The 22,976-nt window shown below is 43.3% G+C and overlaps 1 protein-coding gene across 3 annotated transcripts in view; it reads right to left on the bottom strand.

The window, feature by feature from the left end:
- The window catches only part of RAB6A (RAB6A, member RAS oncogene family), a 60,254-nt gene extending 38,146 nt beyond the window's left edge, over positions 1 to 22,108 (bottom strand). The window contains exon 1 of one of the 3 annotated variants that reach the window (XM_081002465.1): positions 21,584 to 22,108. In XM_081002465.1, the coding sequence (XP_080858591.1) occupies positions 21,584 to 21,653 (70 nt within the window). In that variant the 5' untranslated portion in view covers positions 21,654 to 22,108. The remainder of the gene's footprint in view (positions 1 to 21,583) is intronic. The other 2 variants (XM_081002466.1, XM_081002464.1) reach the window with 2 other exon arrangements.
- Between the last annotated feature and the right edge of the window lie 868 nt (positions 22,109 to 22,976).

The raw sequence follows: 22,976 nt of genomic DNA, 5'->3' as shown, positions 1-22,976 counted from the left end.
GACGGAAGCCCGCATGAATATTTATGACTGTCTGGTGTAAAAGAAGCAGAAATGGAAGCTAGAGTAGAGTGAAATGGCATGAAATAATGAGGAATGACACCCAGCTAGCAGGAGATCATCCTCAGAAGAGAGAAAATTCTACATACTCTGGCTCCACTGGAAGAGGGGGTGGGGTGGGGAATCAACCCTAAATTAGCCCCATTCTCAGCAGCACACAAATATCAACACCAACATTATCAAGGGTAATGGAAGTAGACTCTTGATAACCAGATCACACCAAACGCAAAATACATGCAGAATTTTGCAGGTGTCGTCACCGAAGAAGATCCAACACCCCACACAATTAGATTCATAGCCTCTTCCACTTCTCCTCAAGAGAAAGTGGGGAAATGCTCGTTTATTATGTCGTCTGGAAAGCAAGAAGTTGCTGAATGAATGCTTGTATGCTACAGGGACTTCCCAACCATGAAGTCCTTGTTGGTGAAGGCTGTACATTGGGAGTTCAAGGGAGAGTCTTACTCCTGTTCCCCCTTCCTCCATAGAAGCAAATGATACAAATCATTTATATGGAAGGAGGAAAGGGATGTTTGTTAGGCCAAGTTTAAAAACACCTGGTGGCTGGGACAAGAGGCAGGTGTTGCTCTAGTTCAACTCTGATACTATATCCCATTTACTTAGTTCCACTGAATTTCAGCGGGAGGCACTGAGAACAGAACCTGCTCCTATAAGCATATTCTTATCCTCAGTTTCTAGACCCAAAGCATGATGAGCCCAGGCTGCCAGGCCGTGGTGAAATGCTTATTTTTCTTTCTTTTTTTTACACTGCTAATGAAATAGCCTAACCCATATTCTCCATATTCCAAATGGAAGAAACCAATGTTTTAAAATCTATTGTCTAGCCTTGTGAAAATTTCCTTCCTGTCTTTATCTGGGAATAACTTGTGCACATTTTCAATGCAAACATATACAGATGGATTTCAAAGTAATACTGAAATCTTTGGTCTCTGAATTTACATCAGCAACCTATGCAGTCTTCTGTACAGTGGAGAGCTTACAAAAAAAAGTAGGCTCCACCTGCAGATAAGCCTGGAGAGGCAACAGATCCTATTCTCCCATCACAATTTGCCTGCCTCCAAGTGCAAACTGGAGGGCTTAGTTCCAGTCAGTCTGACAGGCAATATCTAAAGTAAACAAGATTTTTCATGCCTACTTGCTGGCGCATTCCTAAGAGTGCTCTCCTAGCTTAAGAAAAGCAGCAAGTTTATCACCTCTACAAGAGCCAGATGTCAAGCAAGTAGTACTCAGATCACACGTTTAGAGAAAAGATGATTGGGAGAAGATGCGGTGTTGAGTTTTAGAGATTCTTGTACTGTGTTGTGATCTTTTGGGATTTTAATCTATTATCCTAGCTAGGAATGCATGTATTCTGCACCCAAAAGTGTCAAAAACCTTGCGTCCCACTGGGGAAAGGTCCCCCCCCCCCAAATTATCTGTATTTCAAAATTATGCACTCAATTGTATTTTTAGGTTTCGTATTTCCTTCTTTTAGTAAACTGCCCTGTGTATAAAATTTAAGGGCAACAAACATACTTATTGAAATATTAAAAGCTGCTTAATTTGCGCATCTTTTTCACAATCCATAGTTTATATCTCAATGATCTTTTTTTTAAAGAAACAACCCCCCCCCCCCCAAAAAATGATAGAAGGAAAGTTTGTAACAGCGTTTTTTTAAAAAAGGGAGTGTGGGGTGTGGGTGGGGAGTTCAGGAAATAACAAGCCAATTAGCTCAATGTCCATTCCAGGTCAATTAGTTAAAATCATTATTAAAGATATTATTAAAGACATATAGAGCATCTACAACAGGACCATGGGTGTAGCCAAGGGAGGGGCAGCTGCCCCCCACAAATCAATTAAAATATATAGCAAACTGAGGTTCTGCCCCCCCCCCAACAAAATGTCTGCCCCCCTAACAAAAATCCTGGCTGCGGGACTGTGGGATGAGTTGTAGTCCAAAACATCTGGAAGCACTAGGGGAAGGCAACAGTAGTCCAATTTGGATGCAACCAGGGCATATTAATTAAGTTCTAAGTATTAGCAGATGGGAAGATAAAATATATTGACAAAAGGCTCCTGGGAGGTTGCATCCCCTGCCTCCAAGAAATATAATCACAGCTGTCCTTGCATCCATTGGTCAGAGAAGGAGAGGCTGCAGGGACTGCCAGCTACGCTAGAAATGTAGAGTACTTTGTCAGATCAGTAATACTGCTTATATTAAGTAACTTTAAAATATAAACCCAGAGCAGACCCCAAGGAGCACAACTAGCTTTTTGGGTGGGGAAAAATCTTATCTGGAGATGTTAGATAGGCTTGCTATTCTGCTCAGTGTCAATATGTATATCTTTTTTTCAAAGTGCTTTTTTCCTTTTCCTCTTGATGCTGCTATTATTTGAGAGATTATACCTCAGACATTTGTTGCAGTTCTTTGTCAAGTTGATGGTTTTTTTTTGTACTATGCTTTTCAAAAATCAAATAAAAATAATATCAGATAATCTTTGCCTGAAGATTTACAGTCCTGTTCTCTAATCTCCATACAGTGCTTGTTATATTTGAAGCACTTGGAAAGCGATAAACAGTTCAAACTGAATTTTATTTAATTTCACATCTCATTATTGGTAATACCACTTGAGATTTTAGTGCAAGAGTAGTCAGATCACAGAAACACACAGCAGCAGGCGCTAGTAGCATGGAAAAGGAAGTATTTCTAAACCTTTTTTAATATCATAGGTAAGGTAAGTCACTCCTGCCCCCTGAAAACAGACTATTAACAATATGATAAGCTCTTTCAAGTGGCAAGATATTTGAGGGTGCATGTTTTTTTCCACAGCCTGAAGATTACATCTATTATCTTTTCCCCAAAGATAAGAGGAAGAGCTAATCAGCAATTACAGACAACAAATGCCAGACACAAAGGCTTCAGAACCCCTCTGAGCTGCACCTGCCATTGCATCCTTAAGCACTATTTCAGCAGCAATCCACACCTAAGATGCAATCAAGTACATAAGCAATGGCATTCCCACCCCAACATTTAGGGACAAATGTGTAGCTCTCTGGAAAAAATATCAACAGGGGGCTCATCCCCATGCTAAAGTCTGGACATTGATGTTAACTTTAAAAAAATGTTGTCTGTCTGAAATTGGGATACAGAAAGTTAAGCAACCAAGATTAACTGTCCTCCTTTAAAAAAGAAAATACATCAAAATAATAGAAACTGACCAGAAAAACCAAACCAAGCCGGATTCCTTTCAGGAGATTCCCTTTACAATATTCTTGTAAATACCAAGCAAGAGGCATTTTTACAGCTTGAAATACAAATTTTAAAGGTTTTTAAATTATGCAGGGTGGGCAGATTTCAGGATACATTTCAACCCTAGCAAAGCAACAGTTAAATCTGAGATCCAACTTTTGGTTGACATTTGTAAGATTACTCAGTGTAATCTCTCTCCCTAAACTTCTTGTCATTATAAGCAACCTTTAGAAGATTACATTGTGGTGTGCAATCCCTTGGGCTGTGGAGGACCTTGAGCAAGAGACCCTAGGGAAGCAAATAACTTTCCGAAAAGGCAGCTAGGTTTGCCCCATGGATCTCCACCACTGCCAAAGGAAGGAAGGAAGGAAGGAAGGAAGGAAGCCGGGTAACACTTGGCTCCAGAAAGTAGCAACTGATATAGGTTGCCGGTGTGTGCGCACGTGCGAGCGCAGGCATCTTGCTAAGAAGCGTGTCTTGTGAACATCCACATGGCGGAAAGCAATTCCAATTAGATTCTGCAGTGAAATATGCAATATCTATCTATCTATCATTAAGTGCAAGTAAGAGATCCAGAATCACTGAAAATCAGCTACTCTTTATCTCCATCTGCTACCAACGTTTTCTGGACTTAAGGGGCTACTGGGTCTTTAAAATCAGATGTGGGCAAGTCACATTTAATTGTCACAGAACTGCCAAGAAAAGAAACACAGGACTATGCTGGCCACTGGGCTGAGCGCTAAAGGGCTGGGACAGACACCCAGGACAGTGCTGAAGCACTGAAGGAAGGAAAAACGGGAGACAGAGGGGCAGGTGTTGCTTCATCTTCGCTGCTTGTAGAGGGACCAAACAGTACCTGTCCAAGGGAGAGCAGATAAGTGGCAGATACTGGGGTTTCAACATCTTCAGAAACATCTTCTAGTTTTGTAGTGTATACCACAGTGCTCTGACACTAAGACCATTGTTATTATCTTAATAAAGGTTTGTTTGTTACGTTTCAGTTAGCATGAATTTCAAACCCTTTCATTCATTAACTTCAGTTACTCCAAGGAAGCCAAACATGGAGAGAAATCAGTGTTTTATATATGAAGTGCAACAGAAATATTATGTGCCAAAAACAGGCAAACACAGTCTTGGCTAGCCAAATACAAACAGCTATATGATGCTACTAAGTCACCTGTTCTAGTTCCAGCAACCATCATGCCACACTTAATGCGAAACGCAGGGCTTTAATTGGATGGTTGACATGCGTCTGTATTGGAAGCCAATGTAAATGCCTAATTAGGGCAACCTTTGGAATGTTCAAAGGTCCTTGAGTTACTATTGATAAGACAAAAGGACATCATAAAAACTTAAGCATGCCTAGAACAGAATTTTTGCTTCTCCCAGCAGCAAATCACACCTCAATTTGGGGAGGAGGGGTTTAAGCCCCTAGGTTTTTCTGAGTCTTTTATTTGTTCGATGGTACAATATAGCAAAAACTAAATCTGGACCTCCTGCTCTCTACCTATAGCCAGAAAGTTTGCCCTTATTACTACTGTTTCAGATTGGAGAATTAGTGTAGTTAATCATGCCTGAACTCATATTTAATAACAGTAAAAAATGACAGCAGACAACAGCTGCAGATGGTTTGCTTGTTGTAAATTTCAAAACTATTATTTGACTTCAAGCCTATGAGAAGTACATGTACCACAATCCAGTATGATGTCTGAAAGGAGCCAATTTCCACATGACTAAGTGGGGAAGGGGGAGAACCATATGCTTTTGAGCAACAGTACACCTCATCAAGCAGCAACACTTTTCAGGTCACTTGGCGTTAATTTTTTTAGCAATAATTCACATGACAAAACCACAACTGCAGCAATATTCACTCTCAAGAGGATAATTTAATGCAATGGCCAATGGAGCAGATTTTGCTTCAGGTGGGAAAGTTCAGATCTTTTATTAGAGAGTCTGCTTAAAGGAGAAGAAACCTTCAAATTAACAGTTTAACACAGGCTGGGATTTTAAAACCTTACACATCTGTTTTATCTATGAGGGTGCTAAAAAAAACCAACCTGTCGCCAGAGTTCCTTTCTTGAAAAGCCAAAGCAAGTCAGATACTTTCCTGAGAAGGCTACCAGTACATGGGAGCATCGCCAAAGAACATAACGTTTAGGAGGAAGGGCCATTTTTAAGGGGCTGCTCACTTCCTTTAATTCTTCTTGCACCCAGTTAAGGTATTTTTACTCCATATTTTGACCATTTGTATACCACTTAATCACCGTAGTCTCTAAGTTAGACCACATAACTGGCTTGTTACCCATTGTTCTGAGAATATCTAGCACTCGTACGTGTCAAAAGGTTTTAGGCAGCAGATACAAGTGCAGGGCTGGCTACTGCTAGCTGGCCACATTTTCAAGTAGAGGAATTTGGTGGAAATGCAAGTTTCAAAAAGGCTGCCACTAAGCGTGAATATTTTAGTTACATAATTAACATTGCATGATCACTGTCCTTGTAGACTAGGAGACATTTTGCATTTCTTCTACAATGCTATTTATGCAATTTCCACTGCAAGCCTAAAAAGGATTGCATTTAAAACGAGACAATAAACGAAAGTATCAGCTTTATACCCTTTTGGTCAGATCAATTTTCGAAGGCATGTACATGTTTTAAAGGCTTTTGTATTAAGGCATTCAAACTCAAAGAACAGACATCTTTAATTTGAGGCTTCAGCTAGTTCTATTATTTATACATACCACTTCATAATTTATCCCCTATTTTGTCCTCCCTTCCCCTTTCCCCATTCAAAACTGTTTTCTTAATCATGTGGTAGCTTTTCAATGGATGTCTCACTTGCATGTCAGGCACCTTAAGCAAAATAAAATCAGGTATTCAAGAAGTGAGGCATCTGACCTAGTATGTGGCTATAGGAATATTTGTTTGATGCCAGGGCTACTTTGCCATCTTACTGCACAAAACAACTGAAAATATGGTGAAAATCCCATAAGAGAAGGCTTAGAGAGTTTTCACAATATAAATGTCCCTCACTGAGTAATTAAGAAGGCATGTGATCAATAAAGGCACTCCTAAAATTCTGGAGGCTAACATAGCTGAAAGGAGTTTAAAAATTATTTTAAGCATAAATATTTCCATTTTAAAAGACAGTATATTTCTTCAGAACATAACATTCTCTTTGCTTTATTTAACAGCTGCCCTGTGGTTTCCAACCTAAACATCACTTTTGTCTTTAATGCAGTCATTGAAGAAAGACTGGCTTTTCATGAGAGGCAGAAGCGGAAATGACTAGGTAATCCCATCACATAAGGATTTTACCAAGTAGATGCCTTATTCCCAATGGAACTGTGCAAGGCAATGCTTTCAAGCTATGCGGATCATACCATAGAATCATAGAATCATAGCGTTGGAAGAGACCACAAGGGCCATCGAGTCCAACCCCCTGCCAAGCAGGAAACACCATCAGAGCACTCCTGACATATGGTTGTCAAGCCTCTGCTTAAAGACCTCCAAAGAAGGAGACTCCACCACACTCCTTGGCAGCAAATTCCACTGTCAAACAGCTCTTACTGTCAGGAAGTTCTTCCTAATGTTTAGGTGGAGTCTTCTTTCTCCGTGTCCGCTTCTCTGGAGCAGCAGAAAACAACCTTTCTCCCTCCTCTATGTGACATCCTTTTATATCTTTGAACATGGCTATCATATCACCCCTTAACCTCCTCTTCTCCAGGCTAAACATGCCCAGCTCCCTTAGCCGTTCCTATACCAGTTTAGTCAGTTTCCAACAACAGCAGAACTTCAAGGGCAGGCTCATTAAATTGTAATCTGTATATCCCAATTGAATAGCTCCCCATTTACGTTCTGCCAGACAAGAGTTTTTAAAGGCTGTGACTGCTCTGCTGTTAATGTTACAGCTTTAAGTAGTTATCCAATACAGTGGTGCCTCGCAAGACGAAATTAATCCGTTCCGCGAGTCTCTTCGTCTTGCGGTTTTTTTGTCTTGCGAAGCACGGCTATTAGCGGCTTAGCGGCTATTAACGGCTTAGCGGCTTTAAGAAAAAGGAAACAAACTCGCAAGAACTCGCAAGACGTTTTGTCTTGCGAAGCAAGCCCATAGGGAAATTCGTCTTGTGGAACGACTCAAAAAACGGAAAACTCTTTCGTCTAGCGAGTTTTTCATCTTGCGAGGCATTCGTCTTGCGGGGCACCACTGTACCAGTAACCAAATGCCATAATAAAAAGATTCTACATTTTATATTTTGTTTTCTACCAGGATACTGAATACAAATCTCTCTTCTAAGATGGCCTAGAGCAGGCTTCCTCAAACTCGGCCATCCAGATGTTTTTGGCCTACAACTCCCATGATCCCTAGCTAGCAGGACCAGTGGTCAGGGATGATGGGAACTGTAGTCTCAAAACATCTGGAGAGCCAAGTTTGAGGAAGCCTGGCCTAGAGACGCAAACCATCAATGAGGCACTGCACAAGAGAAAATACTGGCCTTCCATTTAAGCGCATCTTCAGATATCAGACACTACCAAGACAATATTAAATACTTTAAGTGGCCATGTTTATGGAAACTTTCCGCAAATCAGAAAAATCTAACACAACCGCTTAAGCCACCTGCAGGGCACATCAAGGCCTTGAGGTCCAGTTAATCATTTATGATGCCCCCCACTTTAGTGTGTCACATTAAAATAACTTTAGAAACCTATGACAATGTAACACATGCCAGACATTACACAACAGGTCAAGGGTAATGAAGTTACATGCCAAATCTGCAAGTGGGTGATGTCAAATGAAGAAGGAGGATGAACAACATGGAACACAGGCATACTTGCAATAGAGCTGCTCTCAAGCAACCCAATTTGACAGGAAACTCCACTGCTTAGAATTCACCCAGCACTGCGAAAGGCACACACACACACACACACACACACACACACACACACACATTCTCTCTCTCTCTCTCTCTCTCTCTCTCTCCAGAACAAAGCACTGAGGTAGTGCAAGACATTACAGGAGATCCATCAAGATCCCATTATGATTTACTCTGGTTTCCTTGCAGTGGAAGTAACTTCCCTCTCACTGCTTTGACTTACAGTGGGAGCCATGCAAGAACTACCAGCCCAAGGAGCTATCAAGCAACTATCAATCTAGGGAAGATATAGTTGCAGATAACTGGACTTGCCCCACTGGCCTGTAAGGAGTCCTATCGCTGCATTATCATCATCTGGAAGAAGACTAATATCCTTGAGCTTTGGTGACTTTTCTATTTCCAAACAAGGGTGACATATGGTAATAACTCAAAGCTATAGTCTTCGTCCCTAAAGTGAATTAGCTTTATATTTGTGAGCAAAATTGAGGACAGTCTGCTACAGTCTCATAAAAGTCGCAAGGTTTTTATGGGGAAATGTCTAGCTTATTTTAAACAAAGCTACGTAGTTCCTGCTTTTAAAGTCTCATAGCTCATGCATCCCCAAAGAGCCAATGGTTAACAACATAATGACTTTCGCTGCAATATCAAACTAATGGACACATTAACTAAGGCAGGCCATTCCTACTGACATCTGATTACCACCCATAGCTGTGTATGCAGTATGATTTACTTGCTAGTAAATCAAGTAGGCTATAATGATAGTTCCACACTGAACACACTGCTGGATGCAAAGAACTGTCCTTTCTGTAGCTGCAGTAATTGGGAGGAGGCTGCACTACGAGTACTGGACCACATACACCAAGTAATGGTATCAGCAGGCAAAGCAAATGGCCAAAACTAAGTACAGTGGTACCTTGGTTTACGAACTTAATCCGTCCCAGAAGTCCGTTCTTAAACCAAAATCTTTCTCAAACCAAGGCACACTTTCCCTAATGAGGCCTCCTGCTGCCGGTGCCCTTCTACTGTTCGGATTCCGTTCTTAGACCGAGGTAAAGTTCTCAAACCAAGACACTATTTCCGGTTTTGCAGAGTTTGTACACCAAATCGTTCTGAAACCAGACTGTTCTTAAACCGAGGTACCACGGTGGAGCTACATCAGCTAACAAGAAGCATGCACAGGACAGAGAATGAACTGAGCCAGAAAGCTGGTAATTCAAATGTCACATCAGCCATACACTTACTAGGTGGTCTTAAGCAAGAACAATGCCCTGCTTGATAAATCTCTGTAAATCTGTTGGGTGCTAATTTACAAATCAGGATTAGAGGCAGCACTTTAGCTAGTTTCACAGTTTTGGCCTCCCAGGAAACATGAATTCACCAGGAACACAAGGAGGTTGGGGAAAAGAAGTGCTAAAGGTGGCTTTGTTGCAACACCAATAAACTGAATTGTTGAATGAGCAGCACTGTCCCTAAACTGAGCTACTGATGCTTAGCCTCAGCCATTTGCAGTACATTAACATTAGCAGCCCACCTTATCCGTTTGTTATAAGGATTACCAAGGAGGCGTTTGAAGTGCTTTGAATGTTTAAATAGTGTTTTCTCCAAGTAGCACTGTAATTAGCACAATGAAGACACAGCTGCATAAACAGTACCAACTTTAGAATGCTCTCACCATGTTACACGTATTTTGTAGCTGAGACTAAGGCTGGGGCAGCAGAATCCAGCCTTGGATTGTGGGGATCCTCCCCCCTTCCAACCTCACCATTCACGATCTGTCTGGACATGATTCCATTGCCTCTATGCAGCATGCACCGCCTAGAACTCTTCAATTGTATTTCTTTAATCCAAGTTCACAAAAGAACAATTCACAGAAGACAGGTCAAGGTAGGTGGAACTACAAACAAGGTGGTCTTCCAAGTCTGCCTGAATGCGCAGAATATCAGCCCTCTTTGGACCCAAGAGGTCAGAATTTGAAACTTTCAGAAACTTGTACAACAGGGGAAATAAAAAAACAGGCTTTAAAAAATGAATTCCACATACCCATGACCTTAATAATCCTGGACACAACTATGTCTAAAGACTGACAGTTCTTAAATAAGGGACTTCCCAATTCTACAGCTACCCGCCACTATAAACATTCACTAGTAACTACACTCAAACGGCAAATCAGTTCTGTTGTCGGATCATACAGATTCATGTAGTGATTTTTTCAACCAATGTGAATAACTTCCTGGGAAGATCAGCAGTGTGCTTCCCAATGGCGAAGGATGGAAGGGAAGGGAATGGTATAGGTAAGGATTGAGGCTGTAGACTGGGAAAGGCTATGTTCATCAATGCAAGTAAAGCAGCTATAGCTGAAAGGGAGGAGGATTCCACACCATTCTTTGGGGGCTTGGAAGCTTTTGTATGGGACAATTGTAAAATGGTAATCAGTGGAAGAGGCATTGGAGCCAAGAGTCTTTTCTTCACCAAGGGTGAGAAGTTAAGAGATCCATGAACTGCAACTAATCAGAAAGAAGGCACATCAGGGAACTATATGATGCTAATTAAGGTCAGATCTATGAAGCTGTTTCATGAGAAGAGAAGACTCCCTGGAAAAGACCCTGATGTTGGGAAAGATGGAGGGCACAAGGAGAAGGGGACGACAGAGGACGAGAAGGTTGGACAGTGTTCTCGAAGCTACCAGCATGAGCCTGACCAAACTGCGGGAGGCAGTGGAAGACAGGAGTGCCTGGCGTGCTCTGGTCCATGGGGTCATGAAGAGTCGGACACGACTAAATGACTAAACAACAACATCAGCAAGATGCTAGAAGAGAGCTGATATGAGATTGCAGAATAAGAGCGAGTCAACATTTCTGGAAACCCCTCTCCAGTTGATTGGTGTATGTACATTATTATTTGAATTCAATTTTTTTTTAAGCAGTCAAGGTCTCATGTGTGGAAAAGTGACTGGTTGTGACAATAAAAAGACAGTTTCTCTGTTCATTGAACATACCTGTACCAACAGTAAAAGGGCAAGAACCCATTGAACGCCCATATACATATCACAAACACACCACGTACACATTGTAAGCCTACTTCAAAACAGCAGATTGTTTTGTCACTTAAGCATGCTTGCTCAAAAGGAAGGATTATCTAATCTGTAAAAATCCTGCTCAACAATCCACAAGCATTTAGGTATTTGCTGATAGCTAAGGAATAGCAGTTTATCACAGCAGGATAGTGTTTCAGATCTTTGGGTTATACAAATGTTATTAGACTAATGCAAGATGCAGCTGAGTTGCCTAACCCAAAAACTCAAAATGAAATGCACAGAAAAAGGCCTACAGCTCAGTTACAGACCTTTATAGACAGAAGATCCCAAGTGCAATTCCCAACATCTCTAGGTTAGAAGGATCATGTGCTACAAGGGTGCCAATTGTTTGTATGGTGTATGTTCTCTGCCTTAAATCCTGGGAATCTGCTTCCAGGGTACACAGTATTGCTGTCAGGGTACACAATACTGGTCTAGAAGGACCAAAGGCCTTACTGAATACAGTGCATCTTGTACACCATGGGGCTGTCTCAATTTGCACAGAGCAAGGCATTACGCTCAACTGAAGTCTTTGCCTTGTGATGTGAGGGGATGGTCTGGATATTTGAGTGGAGAAAATCACCTTGTTATTATCATGATCGCACCGCTACCAGGTGAAGTTTGGTCTTACAGCACGTTGCCTCAACAACCCTTGTATGCTAGGAGATCCATTAGGATGGTCACCACTGGATTCCTAGGATAGTCTAGATAATTTTGGGGTAGCTGAAGTCGGTGATTCTGTTGAGGTTTAGTCTCGCTATGGAACGGTAAATCACAAAGGACTATCAACAATATCACTTCTGGGTTCCCTCTCCAGTGCTATGGAGCCCAGCATGCCCCTGATTCTCTAAGCAGCTCTAGGCAATGAAACAAGCCAGACTACTATTAGAACACAAAAGGCATTAAGACTCAATGTGCGACTGACCCAATGTGTTCAGAATGCATAATTTTACCTACCTAGCAGTAAAGGCAGAGAAGGACTACTTTACTGTCTCTGTTGCCTCCTGAAATAGCCTGTCAGCAGAGCTATCCGGAGTGGTGCAGGGCTTGTTGACATCTACCCCTGTGAATGGTTAATTGCCTACTGAGACAATTTTGCTAGGTATTTTGAGGATGAAATTGCTCACCTTCATGCCAGCTTGAATACTGTCATTAGTGCAGTGTCAAGCCATGTGTCCAATGCACCATTTTATCCCATTTTTGTGGAATCAGCTCGTTTTTGTGGCCTGAGGACTTGCAGCTGTCCTGCCTACATCCTATCATTTCAATATTTGCCTGTCATGGCTTACTCAAGTCATAGGGGACAACGGCTGAGCAGGCGTGTGGGAGTGGTTAATGCATTTTTATGGCGTGGAGTGCAGCTCACCACTTTTGAGGTGGTGATGAATACACTCCTGTAAAAAATCTTACACAGTAACAGCTTGACCAACTGTGATTCATGGCCTGAACTCCTCTAATGGGCTCTTTGTATGGCTACCCTTAGGACTGGTTTGGAAGCTGTAGCTGGTACAGAATGCAGCAGCCAAGGTACTGAGTGGAGTGACAGTTGGGCTGGGGTTTTTTTCTTTCTGCCAAAGTTGCTGAGTTTAAAAAAAAAAAAAGTTTAGAAAATTGGCAGTATGGCAACCCTGCCTGTGCTGATATTACTTGTGTTGAAGGAACTGCATATGCTGCCTGTAAGGTACTGAGTCATATCCAGGTTCTTGTTATTAACTGCTCAGGTCTTTGGAGAGGTCTTGTTGGCTGCACCACTTCATCTAGGGACAATGCAGAAACTGGCCTTCTCCATGGTAGCACCTATATTTTGGAATACTCTGCCCCCATTTATGAGAGGCAGTAGAATGCTTCCAGCATTTATTGATAACCTCTCTCTGCTCAGGCATTTCCCAATCATTAATACTGGATATTACAGGCTGGAATTTTTTACCATTATACACAGAGAAAGGGTTTGAATATATGTTTTATTGCTGTAATGTGCTCTAAAGTTTGTTTTTAATAGAAAGTTGTCTAGAATTTTTTTAAAATAAGATGCATATGAAATCTTGGGTAAATGCAAAACACATACAGTCCTCTAGCCATAGCTGCCCAAATCCTAAACAATTTACAAATATACAAAAGATACAGTCTCACTCATCTACATACTCCGAGGCAGCAGTAAGTGATCTAGGAAAAAAAGTTGGAGTAGATGATCCTCAGGGTCCTTTCCAACTTTATGATTCTTCAAATTATCATCCCTGAACAAGAATCCTGAAGTTCCAGTTTGTGTCCTCAAGTACCTTTAAAATGTTTTCATATGATATGGTCAATGATAACAAAAGAGGCTTTATGTAAAGGTAAAGGTACCCCTGCCCGTACGGGCCAGTTGTGTCCGACTCTAGGGTTGCGCGCCCATCTCACTCAAGAGGCCGGGGGCCAGCGCTGTCCGGAGACACTTCTGGGTCACGTGGCCAGCGTGACAAAGCTGCTCTGGCAAGCCAGCACCAGAGCAGCGCACGGAAACGCCATTTACCTTCCCGCCGGAGCGGTACCTATTTATCTACTTGCACTTTGATGTGCTTTCGAACTGCTAGGTTGGCAGGAGCTGGGACCGAACGACGGGAGCTCACCCCGCCGCGGGGATTCGAACCGCTGACCATGCGATCGGCAAGCCCTAGGCGCTGAGGTTTTACCCACAGCGCCACCCGCGTGGGTGCTTTATGACAGTACCATAAACACAGATTAATGTAGTCACTCATACTAACTCGAAGAAATGTGCTAGGAGAAGGTAGATAAGAGGTGCTGACACTGAAAATGATTCAATGCAAGTGACTAGCACACTCATGAGCATGATCAAAGTCTGAATGGCATAAGTCAATGGGATTCTTTGCCTTGAGGCAACCCTTAGCCATTTGATCCTTTCAGCTGTCCTTAGATCTAAGGGTGGGTTTTAACGGGGGTGCACAAACCAATTCTGGGAAAACAAAAATCCAAGTTTTTAAAATGTGAACGCTAAAACTCAAATAATAAAACAAAGCTTAGAGTTACATGAGAAAAAGCTGAAGGAACTAAACAGACTAAGGAGGAATGATGACGATGACAATATTTACTTACTTACTTACTTACATGCCACCCATCTGACTAGGCTACCCCAGCCACTCTGGGTGGCTTCCCAGATTGTTTCAGTTATCAAAAAAGAATGTGACCAGTTTTAAAGGGGCCTCTTCCATGTCATTTAACCATTGGTGCCTATTTGCTAATGTCCCCAAACTGATATGCTGTTGCTGGCATACAGAGCTATGAAACTCATGGCCTGGATATCTGCTCCCATATAGGCCCTGCTGCCCATCGAAGGTGGGCTTGCACACTGTCCCTTCAACTTCTGATTTTGCAGCAAACTCTACAGCAAGCAGTTAAACATCTGAACCAGCAACTTCTGGTTTGCTGCAAAATCTAAGCACATGAGCCCAAATCTTGCTCCTGTAACACACAAGGCATAGAATCACAGAATTGCATAGATGGAAGGGACTATGAGACTCATCTAGTCCAATCCCCTGCAATACATGAATCTTTTGCCTGACTTGAGACCCATGACCCTGAGATTAAGAGTCTCATGCTCTACTGACTGAGCTATCTCAGCAGGATGGGAGTTTTTTGGACCAACCAGTTTATTGGTACCAAATCAGATATCATTTTAAGGCAGGTTATTTCTAGAAGAACGCTTAAGATTTTAATTATCCATCCAGATACTGATAGAATTACATTGTTCATTTCTACAAATTCTAATTTTGTTTCCACAAACCTAAATATCTATTTCAGCCCATAATGTTGGTGTTCCTCCACACACACACCAAAAAAATCTTGTTCCCAGATACTATCAAATATCCTAGCAATATCCTAGCACACCACATGATCTCAAGAAGCAGTAACTAATGCAAACTTATCCTATTTGAATCACACGGTGGAATTGCTATGAAGATAACCACAACAGTGTACAATCCCTTTGTATAACCATACACACAAACGCACATGTTTAATCAATATGATGCAATTACTCAGCAATAACAAAAACAACCAAACAAACAACAGTTGGGAATCAGCTTAGAAGATCTATTAGATATGTTGGGGTCAAAGCATTTTAAATGTTTGTGGGATGCTCTCCCCAGAGAGGCTCCCTCAGTGCCTTTGTCACATATCTTTAAGAGCCAGGCAAAATAATCCCCCTTCTCTCAGGCCTTTGGCTAATTAAACAATCAATGTCCTTTTAAACTGGGGGTGGGGATATTGTTTTTATTCCAGTCCCAATAAAGCTTATGCCATACCATTCCCAAATTATTTATTAAATAGGCACTGAGTCACTGGTGTGTGTGTTTGTGTGGTTTTTTAAGGTTGCATAAAGCAACAGTGTATAGTATCCACACATGCAATACTTACATTAAAGGTAAAGGTACCCCTGACCATTGGGTCCAGTCGCAGACGACTCTGGGGTTGCGGTGCTCATCTCACTCTATAGGCCAAGGGAGCCGGTGTTTGTCCGCAGACAGCTTCCAGGTCATGTGGCCAGCATGACTAAGCTGCTTCTGGCGAACAGGAGCAGCACACAGAAACGCCGTTTACCTTCCTGCCGGAGCGGTACCTATTTATCTACAGTGGTACCTCGGGTTAAGAACTTAATTTGTTTCGGAGGTCCATTCTTAACCTGAAACTGTTCTTAACCTGAAGCACCACTTTAACTACGCCGCCGGAGCACGATTTCTATTCTCATCCTGAAGCAAAGTTCTTAACCTGAGGTACTATTTCTGGGTTAGCGGAGTCTGTAACCTGAAGCGTCTGTAACCTGAAGCGTATGTAACCCGAGGTACCACTGTACTTGCACTTTGATGTACTTTCAAACTGCTAGGTGGGCAGGAGCTGGGACTGAACAACGGGAGCTCACCCCGCCACGGGGATTCGAACCGCCGACCTTCCGATCGGCAAGCCCTAGGCTCAGTGATTTAGACCACAGTGCCACCTCTGTCCCTAGCAATACTTACATTAGATAGTTCTTAACTCTCTAAATGCAATTTACTCACTAAGGGTCTTGATAGCTTGTGGAAACACCACCATAACCATACAGCAAGATATTGGGGGAGCAAATCAACCCCTTTATGCCCCCAAAGCCAGCAGAAGATGAAGGCTGCACATCTGCAGTAGCCTCATGGTGAAAGAAAACTTCAGGAGGAGACTGAATGCTGCTGACAACCACCAAGGGCTGTATGTTAAGATGAAAGTCTGGGCCAAAAGTGGAAGAAGGGAAGCTGTTTTGTGTCTTCCAAGGGCACTGTATTGTATTTTTTGCTGCAACAGATCCAACACCAGTAGACTTTCTTCTTGCTTTCTCTTGCAAGATTACCATAAATTTCCAACAGCATTCTCATGATCTAAACACTAATCAATTAACTCATCAGGGAAGACTATTCTAATCTACTGGATTAGTGGGAAACAAACAGCAAGTACACCCTTTTCAACAATTCCTGCAGGACAGGAGCTGTTGGTTTTGCAATATCATCTACAGATCTCAGCTGCCTCGTTGACCTTTGAGCAACTACATCACCGGAAAGGATTGAAACTTTCACAGTTTATACCTGTAACCTGACTTCCAAGCAAATGTTGGCAGTGACAAGTGGCATTGGGAGCTTGAAATCCAGGTTAGAGGGTTTCCTTTTTTCCAGTCACCCCACCTCCTCCTGGTATTCACACCTGCAAAGATTCCACGTGGAAGTGGATAGAGTAAGTCAACTATCCTCCCCACATAGGCAGGATGAAAAGTTTCAACTAATTTTTTTTAACCAAAGATTGCCAATGTACGCACCTGTTCTTTAAAAAACTATTCATTAGGAATTAGGTTCTTTCCCCAAAGAGCTAACTTTTTAACTCATTATTTGCAGTTGGTAAAGCAAAAAGGCCTCAATTTATTTTAAGCATTTATATCCTGTCTTTATATTTAAAAATTTCCTTGGAGGCTACATCTAGTTAGTCTCAAAACTGAATCTGCCCATTGCATCAAGAATAAGCCACACATTATTCCAAACAACTTTATATAGTGTATTAAAGATTATACACTGGCAGTCAGTCTCAAACTGCTATCGTAACCAGAACAACAACAGTAGCTGGACTGGGCTAACAAACTGAAAAATCATTAAGACCCCATTATTTATTTATATAAATTATATACCACCTTTCGTTTCAAGAAAAAAAATAAACCAGTATGGACATCTTTGGTCTTCAGCATACAGTATTCATATGTGTTGATATAGCAAAAATGTTAAGAAAAGGAATGCAACAATGTGGTTCAATCAGAAGCTGTAGCTTAAGAAATAACCACAGTGCAAGCAGATATAGACTGGGAGATAGAAAAGCCACAATATTATTTAGAGCAGATTCAACTTGCATCTCCAACTAGAACACACTTCTATTTTTGAAGCATATGTAAAAATAGAATTGCTGCAGAGCATCCAATCTCAGGCAGCATCCTTGATCACATGGTATCTCTGTGCAGGCATTTGGGGCTTTAACAAACTTAATTAAGAATCAGAAACACATAGTTAAAGGGAAGATTTATGCAGCCTGCACAAGAGGCCAGATCAGAGCCTTGGCACACTGATTTACAGTAACTCCTAATAACCTGTCAGATGCTTCAGAAAATGGCAAACAGACCACTAAAAGAACAGTATTCCACTCTCCTAGGTGTAGCAGGAGCATATGGCTTCTGTCTGACAATGCAAAATTAACTAAAGCATGAAACGGAAACCATTTCTTTCTGTTTTTAATAGAAAAAATCCTGACAGATGCTTATCACTTACAAACCAAACGAGAACCTCCTGAACGATATGCCACTGATTACCAGTAGATGGGGATTCACAGTGTGGGTTATTACCCTGCTTGTGAGCATCTTGGATGCATCCAGCTGACCAGTTAGAAAGACGATTCTAGACTAAATCTTCTAAAGCCTGCAAAGTAGTTGGATTACGTCATCTGCTCGCATACTTTTATACAGCATCTTATACAGACTATACAAGCCATATGGGAGTTCTTACCGTCTCAACATGTAATTTTGCTACATAAATAATGAACTAAAGAAAGGTTAAATAGCAAAATTACAGCTTCCATTAATCAAAGCTATTCCATTTTTCTACATAAAATACAATCAACGCAGCACAGAAGAATGAGTAACATACGGTAACCAGGGTGAAGTAGTGGTTAGCACATTAAACTCAGACCCAGAGGATCTGGATTCTAATTGCCCCCTTAGCCACAAAGCTCACTGGGTGACCTTGGTTTAGTCTTGCTCTCTCAGCCTAATCCAAGTCACAAGGTTGTTAGGACTGAGAGTGTGTGTATACTCTCTCTCTGTATATATATATATATATGTGTGTGTGTGTTATGAGAGCAAAATTTAAACAGAAGATACTGTACACCCTACATTGCTTTACAAAACATATCCATCACTTCAGAGTTGTACCAATTTCACTGCAAATTTCACAAACATTGTTTTCAGCCTACACAGATATGTTCAATATCTAGGTCAGCCATCTTTATACCACCTTGGCCACTGCACCATGTGGATCAACCTATCAATTTACATGAAATATACAAGAGGTTTTTGGTGTGAGAAGAAATCTACTAAGGTGGGGGAGAAACTACTAAAAGAAAAGTATTTCTGAGATGCCAATCCCAAAGGCTTTATTCAGATTTATGCATCACATTATATCAAACAGCTATATCCAAAAGGCCCGAGGCCAACACTTTGCCTTCATTTTATCAATAGTTTCTTGGCACAAACAACCATCTTTAAATACTAGCAAAAAGCTCCTTGATTGCTCAGACCTACGTGACCTTTAGCATGGGCATGCTATTGCCCCCAAATGCACCACCTCTATACAGAAACACTAAAAAACACCCTCAGATATGGATTAATTTCCTTACCATCATTTCTAAAGCAGAAGACAGATGAAAAGATTACAAGGATGACAAAAGGGGATAATTTTCAATTATATATTTATATGTTATTATTCAATGTTTTGAATAACATATAGATATATTAAAAAATTGGAATCGCCCTCTCAATACCAACAGTGGTTACAAGTTCTCATTCGACTGACCGTGCAATCCTATAATGCCTATTCTGAGGTTTGCTGGCATCCATCTGTCTCGAGAGACAATGGAAGAGTGTACCTTTGGCTTCCAGGATAAAGTCAAACCATAGAAGAGTTACAGCGCCTGCTATAGCTGTAGAGACTGATACGGGAGAGACATGTTTTATTGCCCCACTGAATTCAAGGACTTACTCCCTGGTGAATGTGCACAGTATTGCGATCTCTTTGATGGGAAGCCAAAATTGCATATCCAGATAATGGCCAATGAAAGTGTTTGAACATAAAAAGGTGCTTTATATTGACATCAGACCGCTTTTCATTTTATCCAGTTTAATTTGCTGATACCAGCGCTCCATGGTGTAAGACTACCTCCCTCAGCTCTGCTATCTAGATATGCCATGACTTAACTATGGTCCCTGTCTTCTAGACTAAAATAACCAACTGCAAATTGTTGGGGGAAACCAAAGCCTAGTCTCCTAAGAAGCAAGTGGGCATGTAGATAAAGCAAGAGTAGGTGAAAAGAAGGAAGGTTTACTATGGTAAATGTCTAGACTACTAGAATCATTGGATTAGGTTGTTTTTCTGTGAGGAAACCGCATTTAATTGTGAAAACATGTATTAAACAGAATTGCCCGCCTTCTCACCTCATTCCACATCCAGTAAAGCCACAGAAACTGAGAATGCATCAATCAGCAAGGTTGTGGTTTCTTTAAAAATAAAAGGCTTAATATGCTATTATCTAAATCTTTTATTCTACTTGAAGCTTTTCTCTTTCCCCAAGACCACTATTTTTTTCTTCTACTACATGGAGCGTGTACCATACCAGGACCAAACCACTCTGCCAAGCCCACATCTGAAAACCATGAATTGCTTGTTCCAAAAAATTATCTAGTCAGGGATTAAGCAGTGGGAAAGGTCTCAATTATTACAGAAGCTTACAAAAGTCAATCGCCTAGTGTGGAATTCAATACTTAGAATATTGTCAAAGGATCAGGGTTGTCATTGAGGGGGAAAACAGCGGTCCAAAAAGCAATTTGCACACAACCCTTAATGAACAGGAATTCCTACCATCCTTACTCCTTTATCAGATTCAGGACCTCACACAGACTTGAAAGCAGGTACACACATTATAAACCCTCACATTTCCCCATCTGAGGAACAACAGCAGGGGGGGGCTTTTGAGCCTCGAAGTTCAAAATGAATTATCTCATGCCTAGGAACAGCTGAAATATTGGAGATTTCCATAGGGTACTATTTTTATTTTTTGCATTTTTGTTATCTATTCCTGGCAGGGAAAGGGGTAGAGAGATATACAAAGAATATGAGGAACCCAGTGCAATCAAGGAGAGATAACATTTCAATGGGCTCTGGTTTCTTCTACACTGGAATGGAAGGGGAAGATTTAGGTGGCCCTGTTCGTTCTTAGAGATTAGAAACAGCAAGGCTCCCCTTTAGTGACCCTTTCCTTCGGCAGAATACGGAGAGGAAAAAGGAGAAAATCAAGATCTCGACGACAACAACAACCAGGAGTGGCAGCAGGGAAGGAGGTGCTGGATAACAGAGGCACAGAAAAAGACAAGTGTCACCCGCTTTAAGCACCTGGCCATGCTAGAGAGAGCACCAGACAGGCTATCCAAGCTTCAGGCCTGGAAAGATCCGTGCATGGGTCCATCTGCACCAAAGCCATCTTCCCCACCACGACAGGAAGAAGGTGGGAAGCAGGGATTTGGGCTGCTGGCTTGGGGGCCTCGATCCGAGGGAGGGGAGGTTGCTTAGGAATATGCAAGCAACGTACAAGCAAGAGGGGGAAGATGGCTGTTTCTGGGGAGGGGGGGTGTTGTTTTTTTTGGAGGGGGTCTTGGCCCCCAAGGGATTCAAGAGGCGGCGGGGGGGGGGAGGATATTCCCTCCCTCTCTTTCCCTTTCCACCCAGAATATAGAGCCAAAATCGGGGGCGTCAAAATCCCGAGGGAGGAAAAGATCCAGCCGCACCCACGATGAAGGGGGAGGAAAGGAGGAGGAGGAGGGCGGCGGCGGGGAGCGATCCGAGGTCTCCGCCTGAGCCTGGATCGGGTCCAACGGGACCGGGGGGGGGATGATGCGGCGCGGGGTGGCGGGGTGGGGTGAAATAGGAGGCAGCCAGGTAGGAGATTTGGGGGGGGGTGTCTCACCGTTGATCCCCCAGCCCCAGCCCCCCACCCGGCTAGGATCGGGGCCTGACTCACCGCTCTGCTCCCCGAGGAAGACCAGCTTGAATTTCCGCAGAGGGTTGCCGAAGTCTCCGCCCGCCGACATGATGAGGAAGAGGAGGAGGAGGAAGGTGGGGAAGCTGGAGGAGGAGGAGGAGGGAGGAGCCGCCGCCCGTCCTGGGGCTCCCCTGGCTGGGCTCCCTCGGGGGCGGAGAAGGGGCGAGGGGGCTGGAGGGGGTGAGGGGGCGGGGGAGGGAAGGGAGGCCGCCGCCGCCGCTGCTTCTCGCCCCCCTCGCTCGCCCGCTCTTCCCCCCGCGGCGGGTCTTTGCTGCTCCTTCTTCTCCCCTCACGGAAAGGCGACGGCGAAGGGAGGGAGCGGCCGGCGGGGCTCGAGGCTCGGGGCTCTTCTCCGGCGACGGGCGGCCGTCAGTCCCTCCGCCAGCCAGGCAGCCACGACGCAACGTCGCCCTCTGCGCCCGCTGAGGCAATCCCGGCCCCGCCTGCGGCCTTGCCTCTCCTCCCTCAGGCTCGCCGGCGCCGCCTCTTCCCCGGCTCCCTCCCCTCAGCTTGTTATTCGCTTCGCCAGGGAGCGAGCCCGGGCGGAGGGAGGGAGGAAGGTGAAGAGCGAGCGCGGAGGCCAATCAGAGGGCAGGGAGAGGAGGCACGTCCCGCCCCTGCCTCGCGCCTGACGGACGGACAGGGAGGGGGAGGGCGAAGAGCGAGACTGAAGGCCAATCAGCGGGCAGGGAGAGGAGGCACGTCCCGCCCCTCTTCGCGCCTGACGGAGGGAAGGAGGCGCGCCCGACTCGCCTGCCACTCATACCGCTAGAACAACCCAGGCGGCGGCGGCGGCGCTCGAGACGAGCCCCCGCGCATGCGCGCAAAAGGAAAAAGAGGGCGTGGCCCGCAAGGAACAGCGGGGTGGGGCTTGAGGTTGGCGGCGGCTGCAGGGTTCTTGCCTTGTTGCGCGTGCGCCCCCGGCCAGTGTTGATTGGTGAAGATACCCTCCCCTGGGGAGGCGGGGTTTTCCCTCTTTTATATTTCGTCTTCGCGTGGCATTTATTCTGAATACCCCGCGGTGTGTGCAGTGCAGGCGAGCTGTGCTAGATTTATGTACAGTATAAGCTAAACAAGCTGAAGCTTGGATGTACTGGATGTACATTTCCAAAATATAAGATAAAAAAGAAATCAAATAAAATCTACATGCAGCAACAGTGTTTTGTGTTGTGTAGGCTCCTAGGATGTAAGTCATGGGCCCCGCTTGATAGTCTGCTCCCTAAAATATCACTGGTTTGCTCATGGAGGTTCCATTTAGTGAGCATGACGAATGTATTATATAGCCATGGATTGCAGGTTGGGCGTGTTTCCTCCTCCCACATTCACATTACTCAGTGACACAGCTGTGGTAAAGCCTTTTTTCAAATAGGCC

The sequence above is a fragment of the Podarcis pityusensis genome (genome assembly GCF_964106645.2).
Source record: "Podarcis pityusensis genome assembly, chromosome: 4".
In the NCBI taxonomy this organism is placed as follows: Eukaryota; Metazoa; Chordata; class Lepidosauria; order Squamata; family Lacertidae; genus Podarcis; species Podarcis pityusensis.
This window is presented reverse-complemented; position numbering and strand designations above follow the sequence as displayed.